Genomic DNA, 25,554 nt, shown 5'->3' with positions numbered 1-25,554 from the left:
CTACTTTGAAGGAACAGCATTGGATTTTTACAATCTAATATATAATCAAAAATTTTACTCTATAAATTCTAATCAAAGAGTTATAAAAGGGGAAGAACAATCTTTAAAAATCTTAGGCAGAGATAATGAATGCAAGGATCGCACTTTTTGTAGCATTTATGCAGAAAAGTGAAATTCTAAGGAAAAAATAAAACCTAACAAATGTCATAATCACATGACAACTTAGATCCCATTATTTGCCTGCAATGTGGGCTAATTATCCTAGGCCCCTCACCACTATTGCTATAGACTGAATGGTGCCTCTCAACATTTAGATGTTGAAACCACAATCTTCAATATAATGGTGTTTAGAGATGGACCTTTGGGAAGTAATTAAGTTTAGATGAGGTCATGAGGTTAGGGCCCTTTTGATGGGAATTAGTGTCCTTAATAGAAGAGATGCCAGAGAGCTTGCTTTCTCTCTCTCCACCACGTGAGCACACAGTGAGAAGGGAGCAATCTGCAAGTCAGGAAGAGAGTCCCCACCAGGGAACCCAATCTGCCAGCACCTTGATCTTGGACTTCCCAGACTCCACAATTGTTCCAGTTATTTGCTGGTTGTGAGTGAACTGAATAAGAGATGTGCAGTTATCAACCACCATCAGATGTCACTGACCATGATGTGCATCCATTATTTATAGAGTGATATGTGGACTAAAGAGCTAGCTGCAATTGTGAAATTACAATTAGCGTATGTGGTAACTGAATTTGAAGCATGGTTTTAGGGGCTGGTATTATTTAAATAAACCATAAAAACTGAAATCCATGCATATCAGAGCCATGCAAAGCATGCAGTGCATGTATATGATATTCACCCTCCACTTGGAATAGGTATTGTAATGCTCTATATATTTTCACATTATTTGAGTCCTACTTACATCATATTCATTTAAGAGTCTTAAGCACAGTAAAATTAAACTTTCAGAGCCTTATTTTCCTAATATATAATGGGGAATATTAACACCTACATAATAATATTGTTTCTAATTACAAAAGAAATAGCAATTTTACAGTTCTTGACAAACAATAAGTGTTCCATAAATATTTTGCATATATGACACAGTTAACCTCTATTATTTTGTATCAGATATATGAATGTAGCATTTTTCAGAGGCTCCTCTTTTTAAACATACTATGGATAAAAAATATCTTTTAAAAAATTTTTCTGTTCATGTTCTAAACTTAGAAGGTACATCTTCTGTTAAAATATTTTTAAAAATCAGCTAGAGTTTTGTGAGATCAGGGAATTTTCTCCTTCAATATTCATAGTTAATTTGTTAGTATTTAGAAGAGTTAAAGTTCTGAACATTGCAATCATTTACTGTGATTGCTGAACTAGATTTGCTGATTTTGGCAAAAACCCTGAATAATGTAATTCTCTGTGTCAGTGCTTCAAGAAAAGATATTAATTTATTTTAATGTCTTTAAGATTTATGTTATTTTATAAAATCTAAAATAAAGCTTGAATACATCATTTATATCCATTTATTTTCAAACTTTATAAACTAGAAATAGACCACAAAAAATAACTCTCAGGGGCTTCCCTGGTGGCGCAGTGGTTGAGAGTCCGCCTGCCAATGCAGGGGACACGGGTTCGTGCCCCAGTCCGGGAAGATCCCACATGTTGCGGAGCAGCTAGGCCCTTGGGCCATGGCCTCTGGACCTGCGTGTCCGGAGCCTGTGCTCTGCAACGGGAGAGGCCACAACAGTGAGAGGCCCGCGTACCGCAAAAAAACAAAAAACAAAAAACTCTCAGTTAAATATGAAATGTCAACACATAACAATAGGGCTCTGCTGTGTGTGCCTTGTGAGCTACAGTAAAAGCTGAGAAGAGAAAGGTCCACAGAAGATAAAAGAAATGTAATTCTTTGATCAGGACAGGTATGTTTCCCCCAAGATAAGGAGCTGAGGATTTAGATTTGGTTCCAGTGTGCAGTTCACTAAATTACTTCATCTGAGTCAAGGGACAAGACATTTAATAAAGTTATAAATAGAGAACAATATGTCACAGGAAAAAAAAGCCTCTATTTTTTTCTTTTGAAGTTATATTTAAAATAATAATTTAATTATTTATTTTAAAAATCCTGATGGTTGTACATGATTATGTGATTATATGGCATGTTTCTTTTTCATCTTTACTCTTTCATTTTACTGTCTGTCATTTTCAAGGTTTATAATCAACTTACATTTTTTGCTAGAGTTTCTATGGAAAGAAAATAAATCAAAATATGTCAGTCAAATTTGATCTTTTAAGCCTACATAAAAATTTAATGGAGTATTATGAAAGCAATTTAAAATTGACATTATTTTCTTATTCCTCTATATGTGCCATGTCGTTCATTATCTCTATGTAGTTTAGAACAGAGTTTTGATGTTGGGAATTTAGTATGGGTATAGAAGAATAAATTCTACATACATGGTGGTGTATACCGTGGGTGATTAATGTAGTAGGCAATCCAAGAAGTGAATCCCCAATAAAAGGCACAACTCTACAAATAAAACACAATAAAAGTTAGGGAATATATATATATATATATATATATATATATATATATATATATATATATAATATATATATCACATCATTTGAAGTCACCCCATACATTTATATGCCACACTGCAGCATTTTGGTATAAAAAATGTTATAAATTTTCTAAGCTAGTTAAATGGAATGCTTCTTCATTCAGTAAAGTAGCATTTTAAAAGTACCTATTTGATATCACTAAGAAAATGCATTTCTTTGCTCAACACTTGTTAATATAAATGAGGATTTAGAGAAATGTAACAATATATTTTATGAAGATTTTTCAAGAATAGCTTTTGTCTATCAAGTAGTATATAGGAGTGAAGTAATAAAAATAATAAACAGCTATTTTCCAACAGTAAATGAGTAAAAGAATGAATTATTTAATCATTAGTAATAATGTTTCTTGATTGATTATAGAGGGAAATGGCCTCATTTTAGGTGTACTAGGCTATGTTGCTGATCTTACATGACGAATTTTAATAACTTCTCTCAAAAGAGAAGCTAGTCTAAATGATTTTTTGAGGTTTGTAAAAGTTCTAGAGTTTACTGTTTCATTATAATGACAACAATAGAATGTCTGCTTGTTGAAATTCTAAGAAAACAGATATTTGCTAAAACTCAGGAATATTTTAGTAAAGAAATAATTCATTCTGAAACTAAATTTTAAATTGGAAAAAAATTAAAATAAATTTTACTTTGAGTTGGAAAACTGAATTACACCATGTTATCTAATGTACATTTCCATTTCAATGTTCCAGAACATTTCCCGTTTTCTTGATAGTTAATTGATGGTTAATAACATTTGTATTTACCATTTTGGGGAAGAGCAAAGATATTGTCATTACACTGACACCAATCACAATTATAGGGTGTAGCATCATCATTTTAATCACACAAATGTATATTTATAAGAGGGTTTATATATGAGATTCTTCCTCTTCAAGTGGCACTTAATCTGAATTCAGTGCTAAGTATTTCCAAAATTAAAGGTGCCTAAAAGTATGTAACTTGTAACATAAGGTCATGCCAAATATTTTATGTAATGTTATTGTTTGAGGGCAGCTCCAATGAACTAGATCGCTCAGGAAATGGCATTTCAGGAGCGGAATGTTTAAGATATGCTGATAAAGCTGAATAGAAAAATCTAAGCTTGAGAGAAATAAACATGATTTAATGATGATGTAGATGATCCAATACATAAAATTTCTCAATAACAATTAAAATTACAAAACATATCAGTTCCCACCTTTATCAAATTTTTCAAAGGTGTATGTCCTGCGGAAACCTTGTGAACAAATAAGGTTTCCAAAAGGTATCGGATATAGTGTATACAATGACAGAAGCAGGCCAAGCTAGAAAGAAAATAAAACACAAACACATTAAATTCCCTTCCAAAAAATCTGGGTCACCTTATATATAAGATGTTTTAATTTTTTTTTTTTTTTTAGTTTACTACAACTTTCTTTTTCTTTTTTTCTTTTATTATTTTTTTATGTGGACCATTTTTAAAGTCTTTATTGACTTTGTTACAATATTGTTTCTGCTTTATGTTTTGGTTTTTTGGCCTCGAGGCATGTGGGAATCTCAGCTCCCTGGCCAGGGATTGAACCCACATTCCTTACATTGGAAGGCAAAGTCTTAACCATTGGACCACCAGGGAAGTCCCTTTTTCTTATTTTTGAAGTTACATCTTTTTTAAAATTAATTTTTACTGGAGTATAGTTGATTTACAATGTTGTGTTAGTTTCTGCTGTATAGCAAAGTGAATCAGTTATACATATACATATATTCACTGTTTTTTAGATTCCTTTCCCATATAGATCATTACAGAGTATTGAATAGAGTTCCCTGTGCTATACAGTAGGTTCTTATTAGTTATCTATTTTATACATAGTAGTGTGTATATGTCAATGCCAATCTTTCAATTTATCCTTCCCCCACTTTTCCCCCTTGGTAATCGTAAGTTTGTTTTCTCATCTGTGACTTTATTTCTGTTTTGTAAATAGGTTCATTTGTATGCTACAACTTTCTATTTATCAGGAAATATTGTTTCTGGTAACCAAAACACAAGTTTTTTTGATATTTTTATTTTCTAGAAAATTTCTAAATTTATTTAATAATAAAAGTACTGTAACAACAGTTTCTATAAATTTACTTCTGATGACTCTCAAAATATTTCATAACAACAGTCATTAACTGTATGTTTACATCTGCCCAAGGAATATATATATAATTATAATAATTGTAAATATGCTCATTTCAAAATGCCTTAAGACTGAAGCAGAAAATTTACAACTTTAAAAGTATTCAAAACATACTTACAATGCATTTGACATTTTATAATATCCAAAATACTTTTTTCATTGTCTGATTGTCCTTTAGCAAGTACCATAGACTGAAAAAGTTGGAATTTCCTTTCCTATGGAGTCAATGCAGCTTTTGTTTTGTTTAGTTTGTTTTATGTTTGGTCTTTGACTGCCTAACATATTGCAGTATTTTGTGTTGCTTTGTTTTTGTTGCTATTCTAACATATCACCTCTTCTTGTCATTTATATAACTAATATTTAAAAAGTAAATGTCAAATATGGTTTATAGAAGCATGTTTTCTTGTTTATATTTAAAATATTTTCTATTAAAATATGCATCTATTTTATTATAAATAAACCTGTAAAACTTCAAAAACTATAATTGTTTTTCAAGAAAATCAATAAGGATCAAAGATCATATACTTAAATGTATAAAGGTTAAGCATAAAAATAAGCATTTCATTTACAATATGTAAAATCAAACATTGAGTCTACACTGTAAGTTTATATTAAACACAATGAATTAATGATTTCTGGTATTAATAAGAATGACTTTAGGGAAAACAAATAATTAATCAAACAAAAACAAACCAACCTGGCTAAATCATTAGGGAATAGATCATTATTCATTAATTCATAAAAATATAATTGTGCACCTATTATGGGAGAGACATGTTCTGTGTGATGTGTATATCTAAGAACAATAGACAAATTCTGAAAGAAGTGAGAAAACAAAGTGTAGATATTTGGGGACAGAGCTTTCTAGACAGTAAGAGAAGCAAAAACAAACATCCTGATATAGGAGGTTGCATGTGGGTTCAAAGGACTGGTAAGAGAATCAGCATCTCTCTTAACTTCTTGGTTCTTTTGAAGAATATTTATATAAATACTTGAGTAGTAGAATTTTCCATTTTGTAAGAAAGCAGAAAAATTATCTTATGCCCAGCAATGTAGCAGAGCACTGAATGAGAAATTTTAATTTAAACTATGATTAAATTAGTTCACATATTTAATTTATATTTCACCATTAGGGCATAGATATTAGCATAGCAGCTAGCTATGACTTAATATCTGGATATATACCACTTTGCACATTATTGGACTTTGCACTTACCAAGTTTGATTTCATTCCAAAATATTCTATTTAATTATGGTTGACCTCCCTTCAAACATCAACTCTTTCTCTTTCCAGTGCTAAACTAATTGAACATCCATAAATAGGCTTGGGTCTCTTTTTCCCAAATGTAATATTTGAAAATACCTTATGTTTCATCAAGTAAGTTTCAAGGTATGAGGACTGTGAAAAAAGACACTTTATAGAGCTGCAAGGGAGGCAGTGTACCAGGTTTCTGTTGAGGAAGAATATGAAGGCAATGCTCAGATAAAAGGTTGACAATATAAGAAATTTGCTAACAGTGGACTTTGAATTGCAGAGGGCACAGTGGAAGGATTCCAGGAGTTGAGAAGGGCTCAGGAAAGGCAACAAAAAGAAGATTTTAGAGTTTTTTTTAGATGGAGTGTGGTATATGAGGGATGACCTGACCTCTACTAGACACTCAAATTTCAAAAGTAGTTTGTGTGTTTGTGTGTATCTCCTCTGAATGATTTAATATAAACTTCACATATTTGCTCCTTAGGAAGAATGTGGAACAGATACATTTATCACTGAGAAGTTATAAAATATGCTGTGTTTGTGTTTAAGAATAATAACCAACTGTCGGTCAATTCCTTTGAGAATGCTGCTGGGGAAAAAAAAACGTGTTCTTTTTTCATGCTGTGATATATATCTGGTACACACATTATATGTTTGATCTAAAAAATGAGGGCAATTACATTCACCTATGAACACTCCATCCCAGACTTTCTAAATGAATTGGGCATTCTCTTAACTTAAGAAAAAGAAAGGTAGACTTTAACATTCCAAAAGGCCCTGAGCAACTTGCCAGATACTGACCTGACTATGATCCCTGAGATCCAATCTCCCCTTGCTTCTCTGTGCCTCTACTCTCCTAGCTTTCTGTCTGCTCCTACAAAGCATCAAACTACTATGTACCACAGATAATTTCCATATGAAGATTCCTCAGATTTACTAGTTAAAATCTGACACGTCCCTTCAGAAAACAAAGAAAAATGTTCAAACATAACTTTCATAGAAAAGCCCATTTCAGAACTCACATCCAGATCAGGTTCCTCTGTTTTTATACTCTAAAAGTGCCTAATATAAAATAAATTTTCATGTAACTGGTTCATGTATTTATTCATACAGAACATTACTATTGAGTATTTTTTATAAATCAGGTAATGTGTTAAGCAGCAAAATTGACTGAGCACCAAAAGACACCCGTTATAGAAATTAAACTCTATAGAGGGAAAGACACAAATGACTATGTAAATATATAATTTTAAAGTAATAAACTGTATAAAGGAAAAACATTTTAGTAACGTATTTCTCATTGAAGGAATAGGAATGGCTAATACTAAGTAATATTGAGCTCTATTTGAAGTTTGAAAAAAATAAAGAAGAGGGAGGCAATGGAGGAAGAGGGATGGTGTGTAAGGGCATGGTAGGTGTCAGGACAAGGGTGGTAATTGTGGCTGGAGTACAGAATTAAGAATGAAGGAAAGACAAATCTGAGATGAGAAATCCAGGAGTCAAATTATTCTCTGTCTTCTAGCATCCTTATGACCTGAATTTTGCTTTTTAATTCACTTAGAGTTTAGTCATTTGCCCAGGTTCCTTTTTTTTTTTTAACAAATTTCTAACTCTACATGTCAATGTAGCATCTTGAATGATTATTCTTTCTCTTTAATTTGTTATTTGATATGAAGAGAGAAAGAGAGAGGGAGACTATTTCCACAATACGTGAAGAACTGTAGTTATATATTCTGCTTTGATAACTGTCCTGGTTAAAAGTAAAATTTAATTTTGTAATTTTTAAAACCTTTTTCTTCCAGTTTATTAGTTCAGTCATTATTTCTTTCCTACGCAATGTTGCCCATGTTTTTAGGGAAGTATTAATATTTTGAGTCCTATATATGGCCTCTCAACTTTGTAATATTAAGCTTTTCTCTTGTTGATTGTGATCATTATTAACTGAAATTACCTCTGCTTTAAGGTATACTTAAAGTATTAAGTATATTATGTAATAGTTCCTGTTTATAAACTTAAAAGTTGGCATGCATACATTACTTCTTGTTATCTAAAATATATTACCCTAAAATTCAATCCACTATAATTGTGTTTACAAAAAATATTTATTAGCATAATGTCTGTACTAGTTTGTCTCCTCCTTAATCTATATGTTCCATGTATATGTATTACTTACTGTACTACTGGGTGACGTAATCTTCTAGAGCTCTCTTTCATGTCATATATATATGGGATCCTCAAATAAAAGAGGAGATATATTAGCAGAGGTCCTGTGTATTCAGCCAAAAATACCTAAAAAAAGAAGGTGATTTAGATTAAACAGTACATTTTATAGATATGATTAAGATTTACTTAGGACCATAATAAGCATGTCCACAGACTTAGCCTGCTACGTAAATTGGTGAAATGGACAGGTGAGCATCTATTCTTGAAAAAGAACTAAATTAAGTGCTATCACAAATAGCAAGAAGTCTTCCTTGGAAGAATTAGCCAAGTGTTAAGGAAAAGGACAATCATAAATGGTTAATTTAACTAAAAATATTGAACATAATGATTTCTTCATAAATAGTACACTGGAATTTTTATTTAATCAAACAATCATAAATGCATTTCTCATGTCTCTCCAGCCCCATACAAATGAATCTTCTGTGTTAACTGTCTTTGTCATTGAATGGAATGGGAAATAGTTTCTCTTTCTTTCTTTTAATCTTTTTATGGCCATGTCATTTTGAACTCAATTGATTTGACACTTATTCAGATTGAAATAATTTACTTCTCATTTTTGGAAATTTTAGATTAATTCTAATGAGTCTGAGTGAGTAGTTTTATAAGATTGACTTCTGAATTCTGGAGCTAAGTGGCAACCATGTATGTGGAGAGAGATATCCAATCTACAGAGACACAATCATAAAAATTGGAAAGATAATTGAAAATGAGACCTTGTGATTGCAGAAAGATAATTGACTTGTTTTCTAATAGTTTTCTGAATCTGGTGACTGTCAATTATTTGGTTTTGTTTTGATGCTAAAACCAGGTTAAAGTCACATTCTGAAAATTTCAGGCAAAAAAGCAAAAATAATTTCCTCTATGGGTGTTCAAAGAGAAGAGAAAGAATACAAACATGACAATGATTAATTCGACTGCCGTTACTACTTTGCTTTGTCTTTGCCAATTTTTATCATTTTTCTAAGGTAGGAAACTTGAAGTTGTACATATGTTGCTCAAAAATACAGGTGTTCACATTGATTATTAATTATGCTCTTATCTCTGGTGAGAATTTTGTAGAGCTACATGGTTAAAATATATGATATATGAACATACATATATAATTACATATATATGTATATATACATACGTGTAAATAGCTATTTATACATGCAGGTTTCTTCAGTTATACTTTTTCTAAATGATATTTATTATCTCATGAGGCAAGAAAGACGTCTATGTGAGGATAAGAACAGTGCAACGTCCAATAAATTCAGTATTAAAGCAACATTTTTACTGAGAGAAGAGACTATATTAATTTATGGCATACAACATTCCTGATTATTCAGATATGGAATAAAAATGTTTATCACTTTTTTTTTTTTTTTTCGGTACGCGGGCCTCTCACTGTTGTGGCTTCTCCCATTGCGGAGCACAGGCTCCGGACACGCAGGCTCAGCGGCCATGGCTCACGGGCCTAGCCGCTCCGCGGCATGTGGGATCTCCCCGGACCGGGGCACGAACCCGTGTCCCCTGCATCGGCAGGCGGACTCTTAACCAGTGCACCACCAGGGAAGCCCTGTTTACCACTTTTGAATATCTGATAATATAATCTAGTTAATAATACTCTAGAACAATTAGGATAGTGATTGTTTTATTACAACAAAAAGTTTAAAATATCTATTTCAATGCCTCTGACCTAGTCAATTTTGAGCAAGTTCTATTGTAATATGTCAGAAATGAAAAATGTTGTAAACAATAGTTAACCTGACCAAATGTCACTCTTTATTAAGTTAGTAAAAATGTTATCACAAATATGAAACTTTTTTGGATCAGAGAAAATTAAACTACAATCTTGTCTCCATCATCTCCTAAAAAAAATCAGGGGAGCCTGCTAGCTTACAATAATATGTTCTAGAAGACCCAGCATTTTATCACAAATATTGTTCATGCTGAAACATGGGGGTTAAAAGAGTACTGAAGTATGAAGGATACATCCGGACCTGAAAGAACTGGAGGATAATAACAAATAACTTTTAGACAATGCATCTTTCAAGCAAAATGTCTATTTGGGTGCAGATAGAAGGAATAGAGATGTTTGATTATATTTAGGAAGTAATCAGAAAATAGATTTAGAGTAAAGAAAAACAAGAGCCATGCAGAGAAATATTAATAAAACAGACTTCTGAAACAGGAATTGCTCTTCTTCTACCAAAAAAGAGTAAAAATAAGACTAAAGCCAAAGTAAACATACAAACATATGTATTTACAGGTATACAGCCTAAGCAAAGCAGGTGAATTTACAAAGACTGGGAATTCCATAATCTAAAAGTTTAATAGAGATTCTATATTCAAAATAAGCAGATGCACTTTCTTTTTACTTTGAAGATATATACTACTTTTAAATTCCAATTTATTTCTGACATCAAGTTATTTTCATGCATCTCCTTATAGAAAGTTCTCTGTTTTAAACTTAAGTGTTGCTTTAAATGTAAAATCCATTATTTCTACTAGGCAAGCTATGTAATTGGGATTTTTGGAGCTTCTGTGGAATATTCAAATTGGTATATATCTAAATTGAAAAGGAAGAAGGCAATAAGCTGTTTAGAGAATATAAATTGAAACATTCAGCTGCAATTGTTGTGAACTGATTAAGACCCTTGTACTTAGACTGCACTTAATGTATTTCATTCTCCCTTAATTTTTTTTTTAGTCCTGTCATTATTAGGGTGGTGTTGGCTTTACTTATTTTCTAAAATAGCAATTGACAGTCAAAAGCAAAATAAATTGCACATTTCACAGTTGTTGGAAATTGCTGACAAAAATAAAGTAGTGCCAACCTTAATTTTCCAAAGATAGGAGAGCTACTAAGTAAAATTACAAAAACATTTCCCAGTAGTAATATCACTTTTTACTCAGTGAATACTATTGAAGGTAATATGATACTAGAAGGGTTTTCTTAAAAGAAAAAAAAAAACTATTATATGTATAACATATAATGGAGAATTCTATTCCCATGTTATTCAAACAAACCATCCTAATGAGATCAGCAAGAAAAATTGATCGAAATGTTTTTCAGCCTCCAAAGAGCTACTGAGTCACTGAAGAATTAGAAGGTCAAGTTTTAAATGGAGCTCCAGAGAAGTGATTGACCTGGGATATGAAGCTTGGTAACAGCCTGATAAAAAGACCAAAACTTTTGAGGGTGCTTGAGAATGGAAGTACAAAAATTATTGCTTGGTATCTTTCAAAGACAGAGGTGGCTCTATAAAATCTCCAGGATTTGGGCTGGGATCTAGAAGAGTTACAACTTAGGAGTGAAGATGAGGCAGAAATAGATCTGTCTTCATAGATACTGAAGCTCAGTCTGAAATCATTTTAATCATGGATTGGAATGAGATGACCTGTACACAATAGTGCCATTAGTCCATCTGCAGAATGATAGATTATCTTTGAAAGACAATAACATCATCCTAGGCCTCAAGTTATCTTTAAATTTATTCACATAAATTTTCCCACACTAAGTCAGAAATATGAAGGTATACAAGGAGTGAAGATATTATGACCATAACGAAGGACATTGAAAACAGGAGAACTAAAGATTCACATAACAGAATTATCAGTTAGATTTAGAAAACAATCTTTTAATGTTCAAAGAAAAATAAAAGATTGAGAATTGAGGCAGATATTTGAAAACTCTGAAAAGTATGAAAACGTAATATAAATCCCAGAAGGAGAATACAAAGAGAATAACAGAGAATCAAAAGATGACAAGATTATGCTAATTTTTCAAATTAAATATATATCAAACCATAGACTCAGATAACACATAAACCCAAAGCAGGATAAATAAAACCACAATCATAGCTATGTACACCATAATCAAACTTCTGATAATCAAACAAAAGTAGAATTTTAAATAAGCCAGGGAAAAGACTTAAGGAGTACAGTAGACTTTTCAACAAAAACAATGGGAGTCAGAAGTCAAAATAATGCAGTTTTGTGAAGTAAGGACAAAAATAACTGCCAACATGTATTTTTTTCTGCAAAAATATTCTCAAAGAATAGAAGTTAAATAAGTTCAATAAATACATTTTAAGATGAACAATAATTGAGAGAACTCATCAAAGACAGAACCAGAATAAAGCATTAAAAGTTTTTAAGGAAGAAGGAAAATGATACCAGATGTAAGCTCAGTATTAGAAGGAAAAACGAAATTGCAGTGAAAAGGATAAATTTAAATAAAGATTGGCCACGTGATATTATAGTAGTGGATTTTAACTTTAAAGTATATAATTAAAATATATCACAGTAATAGAAAATTCAGGAGGAGCCTAAATACCTTAAAGGTATTCAACTCTCTGTGAAGTATTTTCACATTAATAAACAAACAATTTTTACTAGTATTTAATATTTTAAAGATGCACATTATAATCTCTTGGGTAATCACTAGAGTTAGTGAAAAATAAGATATAACTACCAAAATACCAGAGAGGCTAATAGAAAAGATAGTATGACAATTAATCCATATGGAGTAAGAAAAAAAAAATAGCCAACAATAGATTATAGGACACATGAGGCAAATTAAAAATAAACATTAAGTTTAACAATTAAAAAATAGATAATTCTTTATAATAAAAAACTATGATTAAAACGTAAAATATTAAACTATTAAACCATTAGAAGAACTCATAAAAGAAAAACTCCTGGCAAAAGTTTCTTACATATGATAGTGAAGGCAAGATCCTTAAAAGAAAACATTACTAAATTAGGTTGCATTAAAATTGAAAACTTTTTGTACAGCAACAAAAGTCCTGTTAAGAGGGTGAAAAGACTAGTTAAAACTGAGAGAAAATATTTGCAAACCACGTATCAGACAAAGAACTTGTATGTGGAATATAAATGTTACTCTTAAAACTCAACAGTGGTCCCAGAGAAATAAAAAACTATGTTCATACCAACACCTACACTCGGATAGGTAGTAGCTTTATTTGTAACAGCAAAATACTGACAACTAGTCAAATGTCTGTCAATGGGTGAATAATTAAACAAACCCTGTTACATACATACAACTGAGTACCACTCACCAATAAAAAGAAGCTAAGTATTGATATACATGCAACAGCCAGTATGGATCCCAAGGGCACTATGCTTAGAGAAAAATAAACGTCAATCAAAAAATATTTGATTCTGTTTATATAGCAATTGCCACATGACAGAAATATAGAGTTGAAAAACAGATTGGTGGTTGCCCCAGGATAGGAAAAAGAGTGTGTGAATACAGAGGGGTAATATGAGGGAGTTCCTTTGTGGGAATGAATAATTCTGTATCTGATTTTGGTGGTGAATACATGAATCTATGCAAGAGATAAGTTGCATAGGACTATATACACACATGAATGAATATAAAAATAGTGAAAACTGAATAAGATCTTTAGTTAATAGGATTTGTGTGATGGGGATTATTATATTATTATAATAAACCTTTCTCCTAAGTCTTCCAATAAGTTCCATGAGGCAAGAGTTTTCTCAATATTCTGTAACAAACTCTTATTTCATGAAAATTATTAAAATCTTAATTTTGACTTTGCTAAATTGAAGAGATTATTTCTTACAAAGAGAATACTTATGATAGGGCTTCCCTGGTGGCGCAGTGGTTGAGAGTCCGCCTGCCGATGCAAGGGACACGAGTTCGTGCCCCGGTCCGGGAAGATCCCACATGCCGCAGAGCGGCTAGGCCCGTGAGCCACGGCCGCTGAGCCTGCGCGTCCGGAGCCTGTTCTCCGCAACGGGAGAGGCCACAGCAGTGAGAGGCCCGCGTACCGCAAAAAAAAAAAAAAAAAAAAAAAAGAATACTTATGATAATGCTTTTATTATAGGAGTACATTTTAATATTTTATGAATGTGCAAGAACGTTATGTGTGGTAAAAATATTGCTTTTATTGTATAATTTGGTTGATATAAAGTGGGTGTGACTGCAATATAATGTGTATATTTTTAGCATTTAATAGGACTGACTCATTTGGAGCAAAAGAGTGTGTGAACCATAGGGTTGATTTTAAAATATCCAGCCTATTTTCAGAGTTCTCTTTGTCACCTAAATGACTTTCTTCCCAAATAAGCTATAATTTTCTAGTACAATTATCATAGAATTCTACCTTAGCACTTTTTCTCCTCAGTGCTTATCCAAATGCTGCAGCTGGAATTTCTTATGAACTCACAGTTATTGTCACTCACTCTGATATTATTTCTGTTGACAGAATTCCCTTTTCATTATAAATGTGGACAAAGACTCTGTGAATATTTTAACCTTCGAAAATCAAAATCTGCTAGACTAAAATCTCTTTTAGCAAAGGTCTGTAGATATCACATTTAAACACTAAGCCCTTTGCTTATTTGATGCATGTATTAGTAGGTTGTTTTGTAAACATTATGATATACTTCACAAGGATTCAGAATACTATAAACTCAGTTTTTAGTGCAACAAATTAGTACTCAGAGGCTCAGAAAATCTTGGAAACTAAAGGAACCATTTAACCAAACACACTAAAAGAATTATCTAAATACAGGAAGATAACGTATGTTAAAGGAGAAATTGCTGGAAAAGTAAAGCATGTGACAACATTTTGATTAATGAATGTAAACTGGAATTTCTCCTTTTGAGAATTAAATAACAATGTATAAATTATCATGTGTCTGTAATAATTTTAAAAATTGATTGTTTAACTATAAAGGGAAAACTCAAAGCACTATGCTGGCAAAAGAAAGCCATTTTGAATAGAAAATATTAAAAGTAACCATATCGCAAATATTAAATAGAAGGTAATCAGAAAAAAACTTTTAAAATCTGAACAATATAAAAATAGGTTTAATTTAATTGAATAATAGAATGATTGCACTAGTCAAAATTATTTATCAGATTAACTCCTTAACTGCCTGTCACTAAATATCACATAGCTTCATAGCTTCTTTCTACTGAAGATATTCCATCTATTCCATTACTCATGAATATGTCAATACTTGTGAAGTAGTGTCAAGTATTTTATGTTTCTTAGTCCTCCTGTTTTTTAATATGGTCTTCATTCTTCTAATGTTATTGGATTCAGTTGCCACCACTTTGAAAACACCTCCTTCAAGAAAGTCAAAAGAATGCCCCACCCCTCACAACACAAAGAAGTCTTACTACTTCACTCTCAGTCTTTAAAATGTTCTCCCCACTGCCTTGGAACATTTTTTATTGAATATTCTCTCTCCACTCTTTCCAAACAAATGGGTCTTCATTATCCCGAGGCTCTTAGAAGGAAAAGTTGAAGAAACACTATGTAACTGACAAAGCATAGGGAAAGCAGAAAGCCATCGGTCATAAGATAGATTGACATTTAAAAAGGGATTTATCCTCCTTTCAACCATGTATTTTCATTTCTCCAATTCTTGAATGGAAATTTGGCCACTGATCATAGTAAGAATGGAAAATTTAAAATACCTTTAGTGCAATATTTTGTTTCGCTATGAATTTATTTGACAGAAAATGTCCTCTATGTCAACAAATTACGTCAAAATGTGGGACATGTTTATTGCATTTCAAATCGATACTTACTGTAGTCCAACTGACTTGTTGACCTAGGTCTGTAAAATAAAGTGTGACAATGGAGGAAGATGCAACACTTTGAATGGTTATGTAGTCCTTCAAAAAGGGCCCACCTTAAATGACAAGGAATATCATTTTAATACAATTTCAAGGCATAATGGTAAATAATTTTAATGCGAAACCAGTGAAAGCTAAGGATGAATTTTACATAGAAATTGCAATTTACAGTAAATCTTTAAAGTAAGATAACGTGAATAAACCCATTTTATAAAATATATCTGGCAAATTTTCAAATACACAGTGGTTTCCCAATGCTATTTAAACAAAGTACAGACTACCACTAGCTACTATCATATTATGTTCTGAGAAAATGTAATATTAGGTGATATCATAATCAACTATGATACAAGGTATTTTTAAAGTATAATTTTGTGTGTCAGTAGATACACATATCCGTTCTATAAATGATTTTATTATAAGATAAATTATTTGGAGTAGAATGATTTTAAAAGTCATTGCAAAGCACCTGGGGATAGGCATGATTCACCTTTTTAAAAGATGGTTATGGGTGCTGTGTGGTAACTGGGAAGAAAGGGAGCAAGATTACTTAGGAGGAAGTCAAAATTCGTCAATCAGGGTATGAGGTTTGTTTGGATTAACATGGCACTGGTGGAAATGTTAAAATTTCATCAATCCCAGACATATTTTGAACTTAGAGCAGGTTCAACTTGAGAGAAAAGGATTCAGTGAGATACAGGCAGTGCTTATATTTTTGACCTGAGCACTTACGTGCATTGTACTCTCATTAACTGTCATGAAGAAGATTGAGGAAAGAGTGGGATTTGGGGTGAAAATGAAAATTTCGGTTAGGGTGTATTTAGTGTGTGATATCTATTAGACCTGCAAGTGGGAGCTGTCAAGTAGGCAGTTGGGTAGCTCTGTAGATGATTTAAAAGTCATTAACAGTTAAAGCCATGGGGCATGAAGAGATTATTTATGCATTCAGTTTGAAAAGGAAAGATAGAAACTAAGGCTGAGATTTCTAGCACTCCAGGCTTTTGAAGTAAGAAGACATATATACCGCAAAGATTACTGAGAAGGAATTTCTCATTAAATAGGAGGAAAATAAACAGAACATGTCAAAAGATGTGTAAGGGAAATGTTCTGTTCTTAAAAATAAACACTAGGTAAGTCTGGCAAGTGTATCCTGAAGAATAGGTACAAAGATGTCCTTTTTAGCACTGTTTGTAATAGCAAAACATTGTAAAAAATCTTGTGTTCATAAATGAGATATGGATAACTATATTTTGTTTTACTTTTTTTAATAAATTTTTTAAATTTATTCTGTACAGTATACTGTACAGAAAGAAAAATGAGTAGATTAGAGCCATATGTACCAACACGGATGTATCTCACAAGTATAATGCTATTAGTGTTGCTGTTGTTGTTTTTATTTATATTGTAGTTTATGTTAATCTATTTGTGATTTATATTATCTCCAGTCATGTACAGGTTTCATTTTATTCTCTATTATTGAAAGAAAGAGTAAGATGTTAATTTATGACTATCATTAGATGATTTTCAAAATCCAAGACATAGATTTACAATTATAGGTATTTTAACGTAACATAAAAATATAAAATTGTTATATATTAATTTTGATAAATACAACATGAATATAATAGGCTATCACTTCCTTGATTAGGTTTTGATATATGGCTTCAAAAGAGATCATCTAGGTGGGCCTGAGTTAATAACAAATTCTTTAAATCTGCATGAAGGAGTCAGAAAGAGGGATGCAGAGCTTCAATATATTGATACTAGTTTTACAGACTAGGGTTCTGGCCTCCTTAATCAGTAGAAATTTATCAGAGGCCAGACAAGAAATTCAGGTGAGGTTTTATTGGGACTCCTGCTACAGCAGGGGGAAGAGAGAACAAACAAAAGATTTCCTTGCATGCCCGCTCCCTGAGGCGAGGGAGTGCTTGTTCCTTATATGGGGTGAGGGTAGGGGTGTGTCCAGAGATAGGGCCAGAGGGGTGGCTTAGGTGTTTTGCCCACCTCTTAGGTGGTGTTGTGTGCAGGGGGCATGCGCAGCACCCTGCTCTTGCTCCTGACCCCCCTGGAATATGTGGGCCCAGGAGACCATGCCTAATGGAAGCCCATCCATCTATATGATACTTTGACCATTTAAGACCACTGAATTTTCTGCCTGAATTAACTCAAGTAATACATTTTTGGGGGGCATTTTCTCCCAAGAATGGGCCAGACACTAAGGTGCATACTTCTAACCTTACGGGTTTGTCAAGGCTGTTTTATAATGGGTATGGATGGTTGGAGTCAGGGATGGGAAGAGAAGGACCAACTCTACCCATGCTTCAACTTTCTGTTGAACAAATCTAATGGTTCTAAGAATTAGAAATTCAACACTGTACTTCCAGGACATTATGAAGTATATTAATCGCAGTAATAAGAGAGAGCACATTTTAGTTACCAGTTTGTATGACAGATTTATTGCAATAATGACTGCAATTATTCACCATTACCATAACAACACCATTTGCAATATAACTTTTAGTTCCTTCTATTAAGAGTTGGTGTCTATTTTCCCACCCCTTGAATATAGGCTAGCCTAGTGTCTTGCTTTGACAAATAGAATGTGGGACAAGGGATCATATCCCAGTTCTAAGCCTGAATCTCATGAATTCTTGAGTGCTTGTGCTCATTTATTTGCACCTCTGACGCCACCATGATAACAAGCCCAGAATATTCTGATGAAGCATAGAGCAGAGAGGAGTGACTGTAGTCGTGGCCATCTTAAAAAGGTCAGTCTTCAACAATCCGCCAGTTGACTGTAGCTATTTGAGTGAGATTAGCCAAGCAAAGCCAAGTCCAGCCCACCTCAGCAGAAACACTGAGCTAAATAAACCTTTGCTATTTTTCACATAAAAATCAATTGCTTACTCTTTTATTTGTGTTTTAGCAGTCTTTTGTGTCAGGAAACTGTAAAGGACTCTAAATTCACATGGCATCATTACTTATAGTGCAGTCATTCTGGCAAATGTATTCTGGCAGCAACTATAATGTAAATATTCATGCCTTGCTTTGTTTTGGTGTTAAGTCTTTTTCCTTAATATTAATAGTTACAACTATGTTCAATGAAGCATGTACCATGTACAAATCATTATAGCATTTTATAAACATAATCCTATTTAATACTTACAAACCTTCCCACCCCCCCCCCAACACACAAAAAAACATGTTAGGTTCTTTATTAGCTCTACTTTATAAAAGAAGACTCTAAAGATAAGTAGAAGAGTCAGGTTTAAAATTCTGCATTACTGCAAATAACCTCTTCTTGGCACCATGTCCTGCTTGTATTACTAAATGCATTGATTCGTTTTTAAAAATATGCCATCATATTCCTATCAAAGAACACTTGGAGGGTTATACTTTATTCAGATCACACCCTGGAACACTCAACCGGGTATATAAGTGAGGGGAAAGTAAAGAGTCACATTCACCAGAAAGGGTGAAGTAACAGAAATCCCCCAGTCCCATATAGTGTCCTTCAAATTGAAGTTACACTTGACATTGATGCCTGTGGCATTCTCAGTTTTCTTTATATGAGTCAAGTTCAGAAAACAAAACCACTATTTCATTTTATGTTATTTCAGTATCCATATGTTGAAAGGTATTTATGTGCCTGGCACATACTATGCCCTGCAGAGGCAAAAATAAACAAGACAATGATTCTCTTTTAAACTCTAGCCAGATGGGAATTTGTCTTGAACAATTGAGTTTGGAAAAATGTGAGACCTTAAGAAAATGTGACTTTTAAGAATGATGTGGATTCCTATGTTTTCAACATAGACGTCTCATAGAAAGATGGAATATTTAAGATAACAATGAAAACAGAATATCTTAGAGAAATCCAAGAAAATCATCATTTGTCCTTAAGTGAATGTGATATCTAAGAAATGATACCCTGAATATTAGGAAAAGCAAAAACTGCAGAAAAATAAAATTCAGTCCACAATTGAATGGAAAAATTTAGATATTGAAATTCCTTAATAGATGCCTCTTGTAGACTTACTATCATGGACCTGAACTGAGTAGCCCCCCCAAATTTACATTCTACCCACAGTTTTTATTTAACAAGTCCAAATTTAAGGTCAAGTTGATGCAATGTCAAAAACAATGATTCTAAACAGGATTCACTTTAGTGTGTATATTTATAAATTTTCTGAATGGAGAATAGGGTTTGAAATTTTGAAATACTTGAGGGTTATTAATGGATACAATACTTTTCCCTATAATTCATTCATTCTGTTCCTCCTTACCTCCCTTATTCTGTTTTTAAATAGAAAAAAAAAAGGAAACAGAGCTAAGCTGTATCCCTGAGTATATATCAGGAAGCAGTAGATTGCAGGAATATAGCAGTAAAAGCTTTTGATACAGATGTTAGTTCAGATCCTGTCTCTAATACACACTGACAGTGAATGTGTGAAATTTATTTCTGTAAGACTAAAATTCCTTGCCCATAAAAGGGGAACATTACCTTTTCGGGAAGATCAAATGAGATAATATATTTAAAGTATTTATTATAATACCTGCCATTTAGTAAGTGATAAATAAATATTATCTATTGTGACAGCAAAGGGACTCTAAATTAAATAAATAGATTCGTGAAATTGGTTCTTACCACGTTCTAGCTGCAGGCCCACTCGAGAAGGGTACCACTTTGGACCTATTCAATGAAAAATAACATTTAATTGTAAGCACAGGTATAAACACATTTTATTTATTTATTTTTTAAATAAATACATTTATTTATTTATTTATTTATGGCTTCATTGGGTCTTCATTACTTCTTAGGGGCTTTCTCTAGCTGTGGTGAGAGCGGGCTACTCTTCGTTGAGGTGTGCGGGCTTCTAATTGCGTTGGCTTCTCTTGCAGAGCACAGGCTCTAGGCGTGCAGGCTTCAGTAGTTGTGGTACGTGGGCTCAGTAGTTGTGGCTTGCGGGCTCTAGAGAGCAGGCTCAGTAGTTTTAGCGCACGGGCTCTGCGGCATGTGGGATCTTCCCACACCAGGGCTTGAACTGTGCCCCCCTGCATTGGCAGGCGGATTCTTAACCACTGTGCCACCAGGAAGCCCTAAACACATTTTAAAAGCAATAGTTTCCATTGGAAGACAGATTAGATCTCAGGAAGTGAATAAAAATTATCATTCAGTGCCAGAAATAGAGATAGTGGTTATCCTTTGCAGGGTGCTGAGAAGCACTGTGGATAGTTCTGGAAGAAAGCATGATGGGAGCTTTAGGAGTGGTGTTTTTCTGCTTTTTGATCTGAGGACTTTTAAGTAGTTGCATTCAATTTGTGGACATGTTCTAAAATAAATGACCTATGACTTGTGTGCTTTTTGAAAATTATTCTTCAAAAAATTATCTTAAACATCTTCATTTAAAACTGGAGAACTCTGACTTCATTTAAGATTTATTTAACATTAGCATGTGAAAGTGAGTTATTTTCTCTATCAGGAGTAAGACACTCTATCAGAATAATATATACCATCGACTTTTAGTATTATGGGCATATTAATTATAGCAGAATCGTCACTTTAGTATCTTCTACTTATACTACTATTAGTAATACATAGATTACTAAAAATTCTATCTGGTTAGGAAAATCAAAATACCTTTATTACACACTGCCATAAAAAAAAATGTTGGTTCACAATTACCAGAATATAATTATTTTCTCTTAAAATGAATTCTATGTTACTATTTTAAAGTCTCTATTGAAAATTTAATTCTTAACTTTGAAGTACAATTTTAAGCACATTCAGTTAATAAAAAATAAAAGAAGAAATCATCAAAAGAATATTCCACAGTTGTTATTTCATTCTCAAAACATTACTTTCTAAAGTGTCAGAGTAATTAATGATAACATGGCATAACTAGACTATTGGGATCAATTCTTTCTAAATTTACTGCAAAAAGACAACTATATATGCAAGTTCTCATGGACAAAAAACTCATCAGTTAAAACTTGTAATCACAAGTTAAAAGCTATTTAGGATTATATCTAAACAAAATTTAGTAGTAGCAAGGCAAATGAGGAAGACACAGACATTTAACTCTGACATTTGATTATTTTTGATTAGAAAATATGCAGGTAAAGAGACTTTATTTTTGTTTTGTATTTACTAATAATTGTTATTATTTATATAGCCATTTGTTGTTCTGAAATGCATGTTAACATCATCTGTTGAAAAGCATTTATAAATAGCTACCTTTATTATTCATACTGAAAATCTGCTGCCAAAGAAGCATGATGGAAACAAATGCAAAGAAATGTCTACAGTTTTAATTGTTTCCAATTATGGATATTGAAGAAAAGACAAAACTTATAACATTCCATTTATATTTGACAAATAGTCATTGAGCACTTATGATTAGTGTGCATAAGCTGTCAAGTTCTGTCCATTTTAACAATATTCATGTAAAACATCATTTTTAATAGCACTTTATGATGCCTTTAATGGTGGAAATGCCAATGCAAAACTTACTCTATCATTTTAGGCAAATAGATATGTCTATGAACTAGATGAATCAATACTGGCTGAATCCACAATGATCAGTCAGAGGAGTCAGAAGCTCTAAACACCTTCAGGGAAAACCATGTCCTTCCAACTCTCTCAACAAGGATAAACTATAAATCTACTTATGAAATAAACCTGGCACTTAATGGTTGTGATCTTTGAATACTGTGTCCTAGTGAAAGAGAATTCATAACTGCCTATTAAAGCTATAGATTAGTTTCAGTCATCTTTTCAAAGAGCAAAACATACATTTTCTGAAATGCTCTGTGATTGTTGGGGTGAGATGGAATAGGCTGGAAGAACAGCAGAGAAAAAGACAGTTTATAAAGGATAAAGGACCCATGTTGTACAAGGTTTTTTAGCATATATGAATGGTCTAGAATATTATTTATAATGCTGAGTACATTTGAACTTGGACAACTGGCTCACAGCTGAATTATGACTATGTAGTAGATCTAATGCATCTGCCAGTATCTTAAATTACTTAAGGTATTGAACTTGACTTGTGTAACTCCTGTCATATTCTAGGCATGACTTCGCGTTCTATCCTTGATGAATGGAAGTGTTCATATCACTGTGTAGTAACATCCTAAATAAGTAATGTCTGCATGTAATTCAAATATATTTATTTTAATAAGATAGGGTTTTCTAAACTGCTTGTGACCCATTAGTAAGTTGAAAAATAGAATTAATGTTATTCTCAGCATTATATAAAGGAGTAGAATAGAATAAAGCAGAAATGGATTGTCATGGTACTGGATGTCATATATTAGGATAAACTCTGGATAGACAGGTTCAGTATTGTTTCTTGAACTTTTGTTTCAATAACTTAAATTGTAGAGATACATTTGTGTTTTTATAAGATTAATGTTCATTCTTTATTCTGAATAATATGGATCTAATATATATATATTGTATTTTATTATAAAATAAAATACATTTCCTAAAGCTCTGTATTATAGAGCTTTTTTATAAAAATTGGCATCAGTGATTGAATTAAATCCTGTAAGATAAATAAAACAGATTTAAAGGTTTGAACATTTTCTTTCTTCAAAAAGATTTGTTTTAAAATTTTGAAACATAAAGGAAGAGGGCAATAATATAATTATATTGGATATAAATCATCTAAAATATGTTATAAGCTACATACACTCAAGTACATATGCCAGATGCCTGTCCTTACTTTCTTTTAACCTAAGAACATGTTGACTGCCATCATTTATTATGATTGGAATTCCTCTTATAGAATATTGATCAACAGTATAAATTTTAACTGAAATGCACCATTCATATTTCCAGGTATTCAATTTGAGAAATGACAAAAGTCAGCAATAGAGAAATATTTTATTCTTGACTCACTGATTGCATGTGTTCTATCTTTGTGTATATGAAAATATAGAGCCAATTAGTAGTTACAACATACAGACTAAAGCATGCATAGATTAAATTATTTAGTGTGGTATAGTTTATAAGGTATTAAAATTATTCTTGATAGTTCTTGATTACACATGGTATTGAATACTTAAATGAAACATATGTGTCATATTAATACTGAAAGAGGAGAAATTTAGAAGAAAAAGTACTATAGGAACTTTTCAGAAATAATTAGTATCCTTCATGACCTAGAACTTGACTCCCTTACATAAGACTCTAGGTAAAACTTGCCCCCTAACCTCTACCATTTTCTTGATCACCAGTCCTACTAGGAGGGAGAAATTCTGAGAACAGTTAAGGATTAATTAAAGAAACCACTTAATTAACATGGTGGAATATTCATAGCGGACCACAGAGACGTTTGGGGAAAGAAAGCAGTGATTTATTTTTGTTGTTTACATCTTGGGTTCTTTGTGGCTGGTGCGGTGAGATGGGATGAAGAGTAAAGAGAAATAGAATGCAGTTCTTAAGAATATGCTATGCAGAGCTGGCTGTGTTCAAGAGTTTAGCAGAAGTAAGATAAAACAATGTTGCACAAGTTTCTATGCGGCTCAGCTCAGTGCCTCAAAATTCCATAACTGCATGTAGGAGAAAACAAGTGAATTTGTCTGGGTTGTTCACTGTGACCTACCATTAGATACAAGTGTTGCAGTCAGAGTTAATCTGGGAGATGGCAGTTCCAGAGAGGAAGAAGCAAAGAAGGCCGATATTTTCTAAATAATTGATATATACAGGATATTAGGAAATACATTTGAAATGTTCAGAAAAATAAATATGTGACATGTCAACAAAACCTTTAGGTAATAAAGCCTCAAAAATGTAGCATCATAAATTTAAAGTGTATTAATTGTTATTTTCAATAACCCACTTGAAAAGTGAACTATATATAATTAATGTGTTTATAGGTAATATAAATATGTTATATATTAACTTTTTTCAAATACAAGTACATATAAAAGGACTATGTATATATATATATATAAAACAATGCAGATTCATTTTAAGGTTAAAAATATAAAAAATGGAAAAAAATAGTTATATGAATAGTTGAATAACAAGACATTAATACAAAAGAACCATTTAGAATTCTATCTGGAATAATAAAGTCTGGCATAATGTGAATATGTACTAAAAGTTAATATAATGCAAAATCTCTTAATGACATTTCCTATATGAAAATTAATAAAGGAAGGATATCATCAATAGTTGATGAAGAGGTTTTGATGGTAAATTTCTGAGCATAGAACACTGCATTTCACCTTCAGTAGACTTTTTTCTTACCCCAGAAAATGACAGTAATACTATAAATGCTAAAATAAACATAATTAGAAGGCCATTAAAATCCTATAGGAAAGAAACATTTTTTTAAAAAATCTCTAAAACTTATGAAATCAACTTGATTTAATCTAAAATGATTTCCTGAAATGAACTAAAATAACTGCAAGTGTAATTGAAAAACAATTGTGAACCAGTAGCTGCTAAGTGCATTTCAAATGGCATCCCATTTCAAGATAACCTTGTAAGGCAAGCAAATAAAACCAGAGTGTAATGAGAAATAAATTAAAGGAACTATAAGCACGAGGTAAAATAAAGAAATTAATTTTCCAGAAGAGGGATGGTAGTAGTCTCCTGTGCTTAAATTCTATGACACCAGATCTGAGTTTTGAACATACATCTATACACAGCACTTTGAAGAAAAGA

At 32.3% G+C, this 25,554-nt stretch overlaps 1 protein-coding gene across 1 annotated transcript in view; it reads right to left on the bottom strand.

Annotated features, from left to right (window-relative positions):
* Positions 1-25,554, bottom strand: part of TECRL (trans-2,3-enoyl-CoA reductase like) — a 94,883-nt gene that overhangs the window by 26,649 nt on the left and 42,680 nt on the right. Inside the window, exons 3-7 of the mRNA XM_004268353.2 lie at positions 20,521-20,565; positions 15,825-15,928; positions 8,199-8,314; positions 3,813-3,918; positions 2,456-2,528 (exon numbers count right to left, since the gene is read on the bottom strand). Coding sequence (XP_004268401.1) covers positions 2,456-2,528; positions 3,813-3,918; positions 8,199-8,314; positions 15,825-15,928; positions 20,521-20,565 — 444 coding nt within the window. The remainder of the gene's footprint in view (positions 1-2,455; positions 2,529-3,812; positions 3,919-8,198; positions 8,315-15,824; positions 15,929-20,520; positions 20,566-25,554) is intronic.

Source organism: Orcinus orca, chromosome 4 (genome assembly GCF_937001465.1).
Source record: "Orcinus orca chromosome 4, mOrcOrc1.1, whole genome shotgun sequence".
Classification (NCBI taxonomy): domain Eukaryota; kingdom Metazoa; phylum Chordata; class Mammalia; order Artiodactyla; family Delphinidae; genus Orcinus; species Orcinus orca.
Note: the sequence above shows the minus strand (reverse complement) of the source record. Positions and strands in the feature narration are given on the sequence as shown.